General features: G+C 38.5%; 1 protein-coding gene across 1 annotated transcript; it reads right to left on the reverse strand.

Annotated features, from left to right (window-relative positions):
* Positions 1-4,414: 4,414 nt before the first annotated feature.
* vsx2 (visual system homeobox 2) lies at positions 4,415-10,818 on the reverse strand. Its single transcript, XM_035533029.1, has 5 exons — positions 10,389-10,818; positions 9,719-9,803; positions 8,136-8,259; positions 5,241-5,421; positions 4,415-4,725 (listed from the first exon to the last, which is right to left on the reverse strand). Exons 1-5 carry the CDS (start codon positions 10,801-10,803, stop codon positions 4,415-4,417), a joined length of 1,116 nt encoding a protein of 371 aa, XP_035388922.1. The 5' UTR covers positions 10,804-10,818.
* Positions 10,819-15,790: the final 4,972 nt, after the last annotated feature.

Genomic DNA, 15,790 nt, shown 5'->3' on the forward strand with positions numbered 1-15,790 from the left:
GCTAGTGCCTGTGCAAGCCAGCATTAATGATTTTACAGGATTGGTCTCGAGTCACTTTCCACTAATGCTGAACTCATCTTAGTGCAGATGGCTGAAAGCTGAGGAAACCTGTGATCCCAAACAGTATTGCAAATCACTACAAACAGTTTAACTAAGTTCTTCCAATACAGACCACAGCAGATGCCATATATATTGCAGGTATAGATGTCACAGGTATCACATGAATTCACCCATCTTTTGGTGAGGTGCTTGCATATTTGTATTCAAACCATAGCTTTTTATTTTAAAAAATACAATTGCTTACAAAACCTAATGTCTGCTGGGCAAATTTCTAAAATTGTACCACAATGAGCACAAATCTTTTGGAAAATGAGATAGAGACATAGCATCTTTTGTTATCTTATAAGCCAGGCTTAATCACTCCAGATGTCAACAAATTAATTACACTGACACTAAGTAAATTAAATTAAATTAGGACTGAATTAACAGTGTGTATCAATAATCTGTTGACAGGCCTCGATAATAAGGGCAGGACAGGATCAACAAACCAGATGTGTGTGTATGTATGTGTGTGTGTATGTAAGAGAGAGAGAGAGAGAGAGAGAGAGATCACCTCAGAATTCATAATTAACAGCTCTAATCAGCATATCTATTACAACTTGTACAAGTTTTTAATTGAAAAGGACCATTTACAATGTTTAAAGTTAAGCGTTAATATCCTTACAGAGAAATCAGCTAATATTAGCAAGAATACTAATTATAATATCCCGAGGCCTTCAAGATAGATCACACACATAGATTATAGATTATACTTTTAACTATGAAGAGAACTGCTGTAGACAAGAAACATAGTCTACAGTTATAATAATTTCAGACTCTGGTTTATGAAGTTTCCATGGCCGAGCAGCTGCACACAAGCCTATGATACCATGTGCAATGCCCAGCACTGGCTGGAATTGTGCAAAGCATACTGCCACTAGACTGTTGAGCAGTATGTGTTCTCTGGAGTGATGACTCATGCTTCACTTTCTGGCAATCTGTGGACAAATCTGGGTTTAATGGACGCCAGGAGAACATTATCTACCAGAATGCATAGTGCTAGCAGTAAAGTTTGGTGAAGGGGGGTGAACTCTGCAGGTATGTTTGTGTCTTAATTAGTGTTTTGTTTGTTTGTTTTTTTACAGGCAACCCCTGCAACTCCTCCCACCAGGAGGTCTCTTCTCAGCCCTCAGCTCTTCTCAGTTTGTGTGCTCTGCCAAGTGCTAACCATCACACATTATGTCGTTACCTGCTACATACCTTATACATAGTTGTAACATAGCTTGAACAGAACCCCACAGAAAGAGTAGAGACTGTTAGAAAAGAGGCTGTTAGAGCTGCAAAGTGCAGGGCCAATTCCATATTAATGCCCATGGCTTTGGAATTGGATTTGGAATGTATGTATGCAAAATTCTCCACTTACTCTCTTCCAGGTTGTCTCTTTTTTCCTTAATAAGGGAAAAAAAATAATTATTAATAACTGCATTCTGAAATCTCTTTAAGAAAGAAAGACACATACACAGACTGTATCTGAAAGCCCCACAGGATCTTAGCTCGGACATTATCCACCACCTTGGGTGGTGTATCCCACTTTGACCTTGGAACGTCAAGCCCGTACTTGGCAGAGATGTTTCTGTATACTATGCCAGACACTTGGCGTTCCATGTACGTTCAACCTGCTAGCATCTTTCATCCCATTGTTATGTTGCATTGATTGTCTCAGGGGCATCTTTGCACAGTCTGCATCTGGGGACCTGTCTGACTGTGCTAGAGCTAGAGCTTAGCCTCTATTGCTCTTGTATTCAGTGGTTGTTCATGTGTTGCCATGATTAGTGCCTCCATGCTGTCTTTCAATCCAGCCTTTTCCAGCCATTGATAGGACTTCTCCATATCAGCCACTTCCATTATTTTTTTGGTGGTATATAGTGTGCAGGGGTTTATCCTCTCATGATGTTTCCTGTTCCTCCTCATTCCCTTCCACCACAGGTTTCTGCCAAGGGCAGTGGTTAAGGTACTTGAGTTGTAATCATAAGGTTTCCAGTTCAAATCCCACCACCCAGTTACCACTGTTTGGGCCTCTGAGCAAGACCCTTAACCCTCAAATTGTATGTTGTCATAATTGTAAGTTGCTTTGGATAAAAATGTCAGCTAAATGCTGTAAATGTAAGGTACTCACTAAGCATGTCATCACTTGGGGCCATCTTAGTGGCATACTCCTGAATCTGGGATGCTTCATCCTGGATAGTGGCTCTGATGCTCACTTATCCTTGGCACTTCTGTTTACTATACAGTCTCAGAGTGCTGGAATTGGGATGAAACCCTCCATGCATTTTGAAGAGTTTCCTTCTTGATGTCAGTAGCTTTAATGTCCTCAATTGGCCAGCTTATTATGCCATGTTGTTATCACCTACGAGTGGGGTATCTGATAACATCTACTACTTATCAGATACCCCACTCGTAGGTGTCCATAGCCTGGATTTTGTTCCCATTCAGCTAACATCTCAGGACTTGCCACACTCTTTGTAGGTATCTGGCTGTAGCTGCTTTCCTTGTGGCCTCTTCATGATTTGCCTTCAACATCTGCTACCTTCTGGTAGTATGTTTCCTTCTGGTAGTGTACTTCACTACAATTTTAAATATCTCTATATCTCATACTACAGTAGTGACTGGCAGAGTCTCATACTACAGTAGTGACTGGCTGAGTACAAGCTGGAAGTTTCAAGGTCTTAATGGGATATACCCTCAAAGGTGGTGGAAAATGACTGTGCTAAGATCCTGTGGGACTTCCAGACAGGCAAGATGGTAATGGCTAACCAACCGGACATAGTAGTGGTGGACAAACAGCAGAAAAGGACCGTAGTGATAAATGTGGTAATCCTGAGTGATAGCAACTTCAGGAAAAAGGAACACAAGAAGCTCAAGAAATACCAAAAATACCAAGGGCTGAATGAAGAGATAGAATAGATGTGGGGGGTGAAGTTGCCTGTGGGTCCTGTGGTAATCGGAGCACTAGGCTCGCTCTCTCTCTCTCTCTCTCTCTCTCTCTCTCTCTCTCTCTCTCTCTCACTCTCTCTCTCTATCTATCTCTCTCTCTCTCTCTCTCTCTATATATATATATATATATATATATATATATATAATGTGTGTGTATCTTTATTTCGAGTATTACATTTATATGTGAGAGAATATGCAACATATAAAGCATAAAACAACACATCACCATAAGATCTTTGGTGAGCATGGCCACCGGTTTTTGTTATTTAGGCTGAGAACACCTTATCTGGAACTGCATTCATACTTTCTCCCATATGTCTGTCATACATAGGCCCTGCAGTTTAATCTGGCTATTTTGAGGCCTCTCATCCATGGTGGATTACAGTCACTGACACATATCTTGCCAGGAAAGCCCATGAAAAATGCACTTCAAGCCTAATGGAATGAGACACTAAAAATGGCACAAAACCAGGGTTTCATGAACATTTACAGATTGTTATTTATTTCAGATATACAACTGAATTAGAAAAAGATCCAAGATTCAAATTCAAATTCCAGTTAATTCAAAACCCATTCAGTATGGTTTGGAAAATGTTTGATGTTTTTCCTCTCCTAGAGGATTACCTAAAAGTGCTTTGACTTCCATCTTTCATTTGTTTACAGTTAAAAAAATGTGAAACCACAGATCAACCTTTCAGATTTTTAATAATATGAACATCTGACATTGTACACAACAAAAAACTCACATAAGACTACAGTACATTAAAGTATTGTTTAAACAATACTGTAGCAAGCTATGTTTATTTACAATATATACAGCATTACATTCTAATACAATTTATGAACCAACCACTGAGGGCTTTTAAAAAGGATACTGTACAAACATAAGAAGAAATGCACCAAACCCCTTATATTCTTAGACTGCTTACAATAGTCCTTTAAAAGTAGCTATTCTGTCAGTATTGTTTTAAAATATGTCCTTAATGTCAACACAGTTCACTCTGTGGTTCGAGTCCTTATGAACCCACTGTTGAAACTGTCAAATCTATCTTGTCGTTGGCTTATAGTTTTCCCATACTAGCACACAGCACTATAGGACACTTGATAGAAAGTACATCTTAATGAAAGTAAACAGTGGGGTATCATACCTTGTCTATGTAGGAGACATAAGCCATTATTAGTCAAAATAGCTGCAACTTCTGCAATACCGCCGATATAAGTGTCGAATGAAATATATGACTGGTGAGGTGCTATGAAGACCAAAACACCTGCTTGTGTACAGAGTATGTGAAAGTAGGGAAGGTGAAAGTAAACTGGGTTAGTTCCATGGAAAGGTAAAGCAGTGCACCATGTTGTGTGAATGAAGGCCTTAAATACATATCTAAGAGCTCTTGTCCTCTTCACGGTAGTCTGGCTGTTCACTGGACTTCTCCTCTGTCTCTGTGGCCTCCAGCGTGCGTTCAAGTCTCTCACACGGCACTGTCCCCAGTACTTTCGCGCTGTAATCCTGTGCTTTGGCCCTGAGGGCAGCAATACTATTTTCCCTCAGTTCCTCTTTGGACATGGGTGACTCGCTCCGCCTCTCCTCAGCCTCGCCCTCTTCGGCCTTGAGGTTGGTCAGCTGCTGCTGAGCAACGTCTGGCTTCCCGCTTGACCCACCCGACACTGCTTCCAGGGATTTTTTGTGCATCCCTGCAAAGACCGGTGGTGTTTCTGATTTAGAAATGCAGTGAGAATTGTAAAGATACTTTGAAATGGAAAAACTGCAAGAGACCTTTCAGGTTAAAATACAGAATAGCAGAATAGCTTTATGATTATAGTACAATCACTACAAATGACACAAGTGTGGATCATTAAATCAGTGTGGATTCCCAACTTTGAGCCAGTAAATAAGTACACAACACGATAACAAAAGAGATGAAAATATTACAATTGGCAAGATAAGAAACATAACCTTAAAGTAATGCTAAAACAATCCTCAGTGTCATACATTTAGAAAACCTAGTGTAGTAACATACAAATTCTGCCTGCAGTACTTTCATTAGTAAGATGCAAACAGGAATTAATCTCTGTATTTTTTATTGTATTTTATGGTAAAGAAGTATCTATGCATCTCAAAATACAGCAGAAATATTCAAATCTTCTTAGAATTGTGTGGTAAATCATTCTTAATTTGAATCTTCATGAAAGAGATTATTTGTACGTACCCAGAAGCCATGGGGCACAGGAGTCCATGATGCCATCCTTGGCTGACTTCAGGATAGATTCAGGAAGGGGAATGGAGTGGCGTACCATGGCCCCGTATAGACCATACTCAGCCATCACACTGCTGCGGCCCCAGCACTTCTCCCGCTTTCTCCATTTGGCTCTGCGATTCTGGAACCACACCTGCAGAGGGGTCAAATCATGAATACCCAATCATTAAATAAATACATCTGAGACCTCATAACTTATACCTAGTCCAAAAGAACTGTTCTCTAACCTGTTCTGTAATTTACTGTGTAATTTACTGTAATTACTGTTCTGTAATTTCAGGTCTAATAGGGTACTGTAAATCTATAAGATGTATTGCTGACTGTGACAAAAATCACTCATCTGATTTCACTTTGTGATTTCCTTTTTGAGCAAACAAATCGTGAATAATATCCTGATCAAAATGAATGATACATCAGGATACACATGATTGCACACACAGACAGCTGGATACAAATACACACAAACACAAACGCGTGCACACATACACACACACACACACACACACACACACACACACAAACAAAGCATTGCCAAGTTTGCAAAGTCTTACACTAACTCTAGAATTTATTCTAGCAAGATCTGTAAAAAACACTCCATGGAACACTATTTTTATAAATAGCTATATAGTAAAAAGCAGCCCCTGTCTTTTATTTATTTTTTCACATGTTTTGCTAGACTTGTAAAGACATTTGGTCTTCTGTGATATCTAAAATAATACCTGGAATAAAGAACGGTCAGTGCCATGTCAAGATGGGGTTTTTTTTCTGGGCAACTGCCAAGATTGTGACGCTACTTCCTATGGCCGAAGGCTTGAGTTTATATGTCAACACGCTGAGTGGGTTCAAATTGATTTCGCAGCGCAAGTGTTTAACCACCACTTGCCCTTTCCTAACCGTAGCCACTAGCGCAGACAACGGCATAGCAGGGGGTGGGGCAAACTCTACGGTGCCCATGTATTGGATAAGAAATTATCAAAACCATTTTCAAATTTTTTTCCGGGTACTACTGATGATGGCCTTCATTTCATGCAAGATTTTTTTTTCCAAAAGAAATTGGTAATCGGTCTCTCTAAAGAAAAGCGCGAGGAGACAGTGAGGAGAAGCGACCCCAAGGGCGCGCTGAGGCTGATTGAAAAATAAGTTAATTTCAGGCCCAATCGATGGTGGACAGGCGGGCAAATATCACGGGAAATTAAACGAGCAGGGCCCAGGGGAGCACTGCCATTGACCCGTGCTAATAAATTCAATGTAGTTATTTCATTTGAACTCACCGCACCTCGAGCCATGCTTCCCCTTGGAACTCAGCAGGCTCGTATGATTTAACTAATTACACTAGATGAGAAAATTAGATGTTAATTTTACTTAGGACTGGAATAGGCTTATTTATTTATTTATCTATCTATCTATTTATTTATTTATTTATTTGTTATGCATCGAGAGGACCCGTAATGAGAACGAAATTAAAAGGCACGGCAGCAGATGGATGGTTCGGGTCACAACGCAATCTTCTTCCGCCTTGATTGCTTGATTAGGTCGTTAGCGCCTCGCTCCAAGAGCAAATTGTTTCACATTCAACTGAGGCTGATGAGAAATTATCTGTCCAAATGGCATGCTGGGCTGGGGAGCTTGCTTTAAAGAGACCAGGACATTATCTGTTGATCGATACAGCTCTAGATGATAGGCCAAAACCAGAGTATAGAGATGCGACTCTGAGTCTAATGCGATTCTGACTATGTTGCGCACTTTGGCTACGTATCACTTATCACCTAGTTGTACATAGGGTTGGACTTCAGAAACATGAGGTAGTAAACACCATGGCATTATATAGAATGGAGATGCCGACGAGAGAAAACCGTGTCCAGCTGACACCAGTTTAGCGGAACTGTTGAGAGGAAGACCAATATTACATTACATAAGTAAAAAGGCCTACGTTTACAACTATACACGATTTAATTGCATATCTTACTGTAGAATAGACGATCAGTTGTTTGTAGTTTAATTTAGCCAGATTTAAATTTGAGCATTTATCTACATACAACCAATGACGAGGATCATCTTAAATAACTAGGCCTAGTGTTCTTGTGAAAAGATGTCGGGCTGTAACAAATAATAAACAGATTAATTAAAAAAATATTTCATGCACCGTAAAAACCGTTTTCAATGAAAGCCTGAATCTGTAATTCCAGATAGAACCAAAATAAACACTTGCTGTGTGCGGCAGTTTATCTTAACCAGAGAGAAAACAAGCATGCTGGAATAAACCTACATCAATTGTAAATGTCGCGGAAAGAGATGAGAAATATTTCATTTCTATATAACACTGGAATGTGTTTGATCCACTGTTGGGAAGATTTCATAATTGTACATTTATATTCTCACTAGTGCTATTGTGTCTATTAATTGCGCCTAAACTGTCTTTATGACATTACATTGTATTTTATCTCTCAGTCTAGTTTTCAGCATTAAACGCTTGTTTCTGGCATAATTTCTGTTAATATTTGAACTGTAACCTATTTGTAGATACTTTTCTGAGTAGACAAGTACTTATGTAATTCGCTCTGTATAAGACCGTCCGCTAAGTTCCATATATGTAAATTGGATATAGGCCTATGCAGTTAACATACTGTGCCAAAGCAGTTAACTGTAATTTTTTAAAATTGTAAGGTATTGTTCATCTGAACTCAAAAGCAAAAAAATGTTTTAAAACGAAACAAATGTACAAAAGTATGTAAATAATTCTCAAAAACCTTTTCCTCCCAAGTCGAATTTCTTTCATGCAAATTTAAGTGCCTTAAAATAGAATAATTTAATAACTTTCACTCTAAAATGTTCACACAAAATAATTACCTGTATTCTGTCCTCAGGAAGTTCAGTCTTCATGGCCAGCATTTCTCTTGCATATACATCAGGATAGTGAGCTTCGTTGAAAGCTTTCTCCAATTCCTCGAGCTGATAAGATGTAAATATAGTTCTGGGAGAGAGAGAGAGAGAGAGAGAGAGAGAGAGAGAGAGAGAGAGAGAGAGAGAGAGTGAGAGAGAGAGAGAGAGAGAGAGAGAGAGAGAGAGAGAGAGAGAATATACTGTTAACATAACAAATAGTTTAAACATCTAGATGTTATGTTATTTACCTTGTTTATCCCGAGACCAGTTGTTTAGGAACTAGTTTAGGAACTAAACAACTGCACTTGCACGCAATTTAAAATGTATGATGGTGAATGTATATATATATAAACGAAATCGATTAGCTCATCTCTCATTACTGTATCTCTCAACACGTATGTTGACATAAGCCTAAAGAAATTTTCCTGTAAATAGATGAAAAATATTTAATTTCTAAACAGCACTTAATGAGCTTTGTCACAATGCCATACGCTGTAGGTTTCTGTCCCTGGGTATTAAAATCGGTATCTATGTACTGGGTTCAAAATGGGGGAAAAAAAGACTATGGACTAATAAACATTTTATCCTGCGTTGGCGATCACCTTTAGCTTATTTTGAACATCTTCGGTTGATTTTTGGTACCGGAGAAATCATGTTTTTACAGTATTTGGTAGGCTTATCTAGAGCGACATACAGAAGTATTTTACTGTTCACCTGAAGCTTGATCAAAGCAGTTGAAGTCTCCTTCGATAATCCTTTGCAAAATGGAGTTTCTTAAGATCACTGAAACCCTGACAGCATCGTAGTTTTACAGTCTGGTGCGTTATACTGATAAAGAGGATACTGATATAGGGCACTCCTCCATCTTTTTGCCACTTACAGCACATCCCGGGTAGTCTGCAAGGCTATATGTGGACTCTCTCTGCATTGTTCGAAAATTAATTTCTGTATTTCTCTTTTCCACCTAAAATGTTGGTAAATTATTGAAAAGGCCCACATTCAGAAAAATAAAATTTCCCACAAGGCTATGTGCAGAAAAAAGATTTATAGTCTATTTAAATGTAAGCAATATTTAGAAATTAGAAAAATTGCAGAAAACTGAAAACATTATTATTGTTGTTGTTGTTACTACTACTACAAATAACTATTACTTAAGCAACAATAGTATTGTTTGTGTATTTACACAATTGTAATTATATAAACAACGATATCATTACATAATAATAATAATAATAATAATAATAATAATAATAATAATAATAATAATAATAATAATAATACATCAATAAACCTTCAGGCCTACTATTTCTTTTTGTCCAACGAGCAAAATTTATTGACTAAGGAAAACTGATCAGTCTGCATTTTAGTTGTTATTTGGTGTGTTAACATACACCTATTTATCTAGATCCAAACCGCAATTGCGAAAGTTTAAACAAAGCGCTTATAAAGGAAATGTTTTTTGTGAACATTAGATCTGGCCGTGATGTATATGCTGTATGTAATTAGATATTATTCCCCTACTACAAAATATTAAAGCACTACAAAATCACCTGTGTCGCCTCTTCTTACGCTTTTTGCTTTGTCCTAGTGAAGACTTCGATGTTTTCCGTTCACTTGAAGAAACGTCATCTGAATCTGTTAATACAAGAACAAAATGTTTGCCGTCCAGACTAATAAAACTACCCGCTTCAGAACCATTGTTTCCGTGAAGCAGTCTTTTTTAAAATTGAATGCGTTACCATTGATTCAATTTTTTATGGCTCCATGTTTAATATATGAAAATTATTTTCGTGTTGCCCAAAATAATTTCATTTTCTCAATTAGTAGATTATCATGGGCTACATATCATAATGTTATTAATGTTTTCGTTATGGCTATGGCTAAAACAATTACTGTTATTGTGATAACGCTGATGCAGATTAATACTTCTACGACTAATACTACTAATAATGACAATATAAAAACAAACATTTTATCAAGCGCGCTTACTTTTATAATTACCATTATTACCTACATGTATTATAGATCTTATGTAAACACAGTTTAAAAGGTAGGAAGCTGTGGCATTCGACCTACCTTTAAAAAAAAAAAAAAAAATAAAAAAAAAAAAAAAAAATATATATATATATATATATATATATATATATATATATATATATATATATATATATATATATATATATATATATTATAAGGCGGCCTAGAATATGAACCTTGTACCTGAACTGGTGGATTGGCTAGTCTCCAGCGGCCTCACTGTCTTGCTGAGGGGTTGCAAGTGGACGTTCTGCGCTTCTGACAGGACCTCCAGAAATGCTGGTTGGCTGTAGAACGAGGGAATACCTCCTGGCCCAATTAATCCCATCCCGACCCCAACACCAGCGGGACCGAGCATCGACCTAGCTGCTAGCAGGTGCGTTCCCGGAGGGATCGGTTCCAGTGTGTTCCGTGGGGCCGAAGATGGTTCTTTATTTAGACCCAAAATCTCCTGGATGCCGAAACCCGTGCATCGGGGTGGATGTGATGTAATACTCTTTGATAAGTGTTGATTGTTATTCCCTCCATTTTCACCTCCACAAACTGATTTTGATTTGTTCAAACCTTCCGACAATACGGCCCCTTCCTTTCCCGTCATGGTGCCTTTGAGAATATCCTCACTTCGGCTAGTCGGTCCCTTGTGCACAGGAATCCACAGTGCAATACGCATGATCCCCCTAGAAATTCTCCTTTTATCCAACAGGTCCATCCCAACAAGGGCCAAAACTCAGTAGCCAATCAGCTGCGAGCAAGATATTCAGAATTCCATAGGATCTAGGCTTCCATGCATAACAAGCATTTTATGTACTATGTTCCGATGCATTCAAACGCTAACAAAAATGAGCAATATCGTGCAAACCGGAATAATATAATTCAGTCATATTTATATGAGAACATAAATACATTAGCTTATAATAATAATAATAATAATAATAATAATAATAATAATAATAATAATAATAATAATAAAACAGCTGTCTTACTAAACAGTTTCACATCTGGAAATATCAAATATTGCGAATATATTTCTTTAGGCTAACTAAAAACCGTAGCTAATCTGTCACTACCTAACCCTATTTCCCGAACCTATTTTGATCATTGGAGGACCCTTCACTTATAACGACAGTTGGACATTCAAAACCATTCGCTTACCGTACTTCAGCTTGGTGTCAGCAATCAACAATAGTCTAGTTAGCCAATACGCAGAAGATTACGCTCTTTTAAAAAAGATAACAACAGTGGTCAAATTAATGAAGCCTGCTGAACAAGAAAACCCTGTTGCTTATATGAAAACAATAGCTGGCATGAGATATGGCGTTACAGAATAACCGAAAACGAACCCGACATTATTTTACTAAAATATACGGAGACAGCCACTATATCGTTTATCACGCGGCAAATGACACCAAGCCTTGGTTTATGCAGCAAAACGATAATGTCCAAGTGACTTAACCTAGTAACAAGAAGCAACACATTCCTAAATCATATCTTAATACGGGGTTATACTTTGCTGTTTTATTTTAGGTCAGTTTTACAAATAAATTCATTCGAATTTGTTAAAGCTATTAAGACTAGGAATCGTTTCCCTGTTTCATTAGGATCAACCCAACCTATTGGATTAGTTTTATACAAACGAGATGAGTTTCAGCTCCTTTTTTCTTATTTTCTAAATCTCACTAGCAATTGTTCAAACTAATTAAATGACTAGCTTCCTACTAAAATGACAGGGCGAACTAAAATCAATACAGACAGATGTTATTTTACCATACTCAAACGCTGCACGTGTGTCACCTTGTTTTGATTTAGTGAACACGTCAACAGTTGGCTAATATTTTTTCCGGTTAAACCCATTTTGAACACAAATGACCTGGATTTGAATATCAAACTGACTTTAAATAACCACAAAGCATTTGTTTTATTGCATTCACCCTAACCATCAAACAATCAGGCAAGCAAGAAAGGAAGGTGTATTCCATGAAAGGACGATTGCATATCCTAAAATGTTCACAGTTAACCGAATCGAATTGTTCAACAGCAGAGGTCCCATAACACACAAATCACCGAGAGGCCAGAAGTACAATATAACCCTATGATTCAGAACCTAATGTGCATTTTGAAATAAAGTTTTCTGGAATGCTATAGCCATATTAACAAAATATCCACCTTCAGTGATATTATCGATATTGTTAGGCATGAGCTATTGGGTAAGTCACAGACCTTAGCACACTTGTTTGAATAAACGAAAAACAAGCCTATATCCTAATTATTTTTCTTTTTAAAAATATGCGTTCTAATCAGCTATTACTAGCCTAAATTACGGTGGGATTTTATTCGTTTGGAGATAATTCGTGTCACAATTTGGACATCTGGACAGATAATTACTGTGAGATAATTTATGGAAATGAGCAGTGAGCCGTTGATGGAGACAGAGATAACACCAATCTTTTGAAAGTGCCATGTGCTAATGCATAAATAAATGTCATGATTCATATGACACCAGCAGAATGTCAGGCGCGTGGCTACGCTCGCGTAAGAGGACAAAGCCAAGCGAATTGGAAGCATCCAAACCGAGCACTCCCATGAGAGTGGGACTGAAACGCTTTTCCGGCTAATTTTAGCTACATGTGTGAATCCACCTAATACTGAACAACCTTCTATGCTAACATTTTTATCTGCAGACAGTTGTAATGAGGAACAAAGGCAGCATATTGGGTTGATATATCAGTGTGCATGTCGGCGAGCTTATTAGTAAAGTAAGATGCATTGTAATCCTATTTGAACTGCAGGAGTTTATCAGCTTAAAGAAAGAAAAAATATCGAAAAGCCGTGTGATTTGTGACCGTATGGGCATTATTCAATTACTACACCAGGCTAATTCTTTATTGGCATGACTCCACAGCAATTAGTAGCGATGGTCCTCAAATTCTGCAGTTATACTTAAATAAATCATTGCCTAATTGTAAACAGACTCATCAATTCAGTATAAAAACACAACGTACACGGCCTTTTTTGGGTAAAAAAATATTGCATAAAATAAAGAAAGCCAATTAACTATGCTGGGAAATAAGACAACGCTGACGACTGCAAAGAGAAAATAAAAGGCTTAGTCGTATCTTCAGTTTCAGTAAAGTAACCTTGAAGATATTAGGCCAACATGAAATACATGTCATCACGGCGTAGAAAAACGTCGCCTATGTATTCTCGAGCATCATAGATTTTACATTATGCATTTACACTTCGCGCCGCTGATTAAGAAGGTACAAAATAATACTCATTCCATTACACGTGCAGTAGTTGAAACTAATTAGAAGCCATTAAGTGGACATTTCATTACGTTTAATGAAGAAATCAATGTTATCATGATATGCTAATGACGCATCAACCAATCGAGATAAACTCATCTATTCAACCTACTGTCTCTGTCAGCGCGGACCGTCAATTATGGTGGCTTCCTGCACTCCCTTAGCTACCTGCATCTGTCGTAATACGCGCCAGTCTTTGTTTATTTTAAACGTGGCGGGCGGGGGGCGGGGGGGGGGGTTCCTCCATATACAGCTTTTAATACACCACTTACGTAAGAAAATGACTGCCTCCTAATTTACATGCACAACAGGACAGACTAATAAAGCTGCAGATTAAGGAAAGATTTAGTTCAGCCATTCGTGTATCGGATGGCCTATCAAAGGCTAAATTTGATGGTTCGCAGATTAAAAAATCAAACAGCTGTTGCAAAATTTGTTTATTTTGCTCTGAACATTCTACGTCGCTTGTCAGAACTCACAGTACTGCATTAGAACATTTTATTTTTAGGCCATCTGCCATTTCAGCACATGTCAAGTTAACTATAACTCTGGAAATATTGAAATTAATTATAAGGCTCTTTTCATAAATACACCAGCCTTTTCTGTGGAGACAGATGTATCTGTTTAGTCATATCAAAATGGCTACTTTCCACAAGACACCGCAAATTTTGATTGCTGCAAAATTGTGCAAAAATAACAGAATAATGCAATGCATACCAATCACAGCCTGACTTATTTTGCAGCACTTGACAGCTATTTTTCTTTCTGAGTAGTAGAACTTTGAGGAAGGTCACTACAAGGTAATGAGCTTGAGATGGGCTATAGTAGGGACACTGTGCTGCATTAGCCCAACCCCTACGCAGATTGCTGGAGTGTGATCGTCTCACGTCTGGCAATCTAAATGAAAGATCACTTCGGAACCCCCCCCCCCCCTCCCCCCGCCCCACCAAGACATTTTTCTGCATTTGCCATATCGGCATATTGCAAATGATGAATTGTTTTTAATGCTGTATTTAGTACAGCACACTGTAGCTGTCAAATGACGCTGTGGATAGATTCAACTTTGGGAAAGCCATATTTATTTGAGAAGTCATCTCTCAAATTGAACCATTTAAAAAATATGAATGAATGTAGGCCTAGGTAGCCAGCCAGCCTTAAAATTCTGGGAGGCAAGAGGCAAGTGGTCCTTTCAACTAATTAGGCCTAAAACCTGGCATGTGTAGTGCTGTGGACAGTACTCTTGTCCAAGAACAGCACTGAACTGCAAACATCTTTGCTGAGTCAGTGGAAAAAAATTCAAATGCTCAGCGGAGTATCCCCCCCCCCCTTTTTTTTTGTGTGCTGCCAAGGGTGAGATGACCCCCTGATGCAGAGTGAGTTTGCTAGCTCCAGTTTTCTCATGCCGCTCCCATAACAGTGTGCTTGGAAGCTGCCTGACGGCATTGCTTAATTAGGCGAGGACTTGATTATTTTGCACTAATTGACAGCTAATTAAAGGACTGTGGGCACATTGGATTGACGTTTGCCAGGGTACTGAGGCCTGTCGAGGTCAGGGCAGTGGCTTGTTTGCTGCTACACTGAGATTTCTGGGTCATCCACCACTTCAAGAAACAGTCCCCACCCCCTACAGGGAATTATGCGCCCTTTTAAAGAGGATGTCTGCACAAGACCTTGCTGATAGACAGCTACCAGTGCCTGGAGCCATTATGTGAATATTGGGACACTTGGCATTGTGTCAGACTGCTAACTGGTCAATTCACACTGCTCACGATTTCTGCAATAAGTGAGATAATCAAAATCAACAGGCGAGTCCGTCATAATCCACAAGTGCAAATATCTAGTGCAAACAGGTCTTACCATATAATTTACTGACAAGTCAGCTATTAACAACACACACTATAAGCTAGTAGCCATTCCAGTAGCCATTCCAACAAAGTGTTAAACACTATTGGAAGAGAAAAAAGCATAGATCAACTATAACTGATGCATAAGCTACTGTAAGACAAGTAGGATTAAGAGTGGTGTCGGAGGTTTGGTAGCAGAAGCCTTCAAGGTCTGTGTGAATTGTAAAGACAATTAGAGGCTTATTAGAGGAGGGGAGAGATGTACCTCTTCAAGTTGTAAACAGCAGGAGTGCACAAACCCCAACCATGGCCTAACCATGGCCAAGCCTCTTCGACATCTCCAACAGAGAACAGTCTAGGCTATTGTCTCACCTAATTACACTCGCCAAAGCATTCTTTGTTTTCCATTCGACATGCTTGTCTGATTCCCTCTTCCCCT

Source organism: Electrophorus electricus, chromosome 13 (genome assembly GCF_013358815.1).
Source record: "Electrophorus electricus isolate fEleEle1 chromosome 13, fEleEle1.pri, whole genome shotgun sequence".
Classification (NCBI taxonomy): Eukaryota; Metazoa; Chordata; class Actinopteri; order Gymnotiformes; family Gymnotidae; genus Electrophorus; species Electrophorus electricus.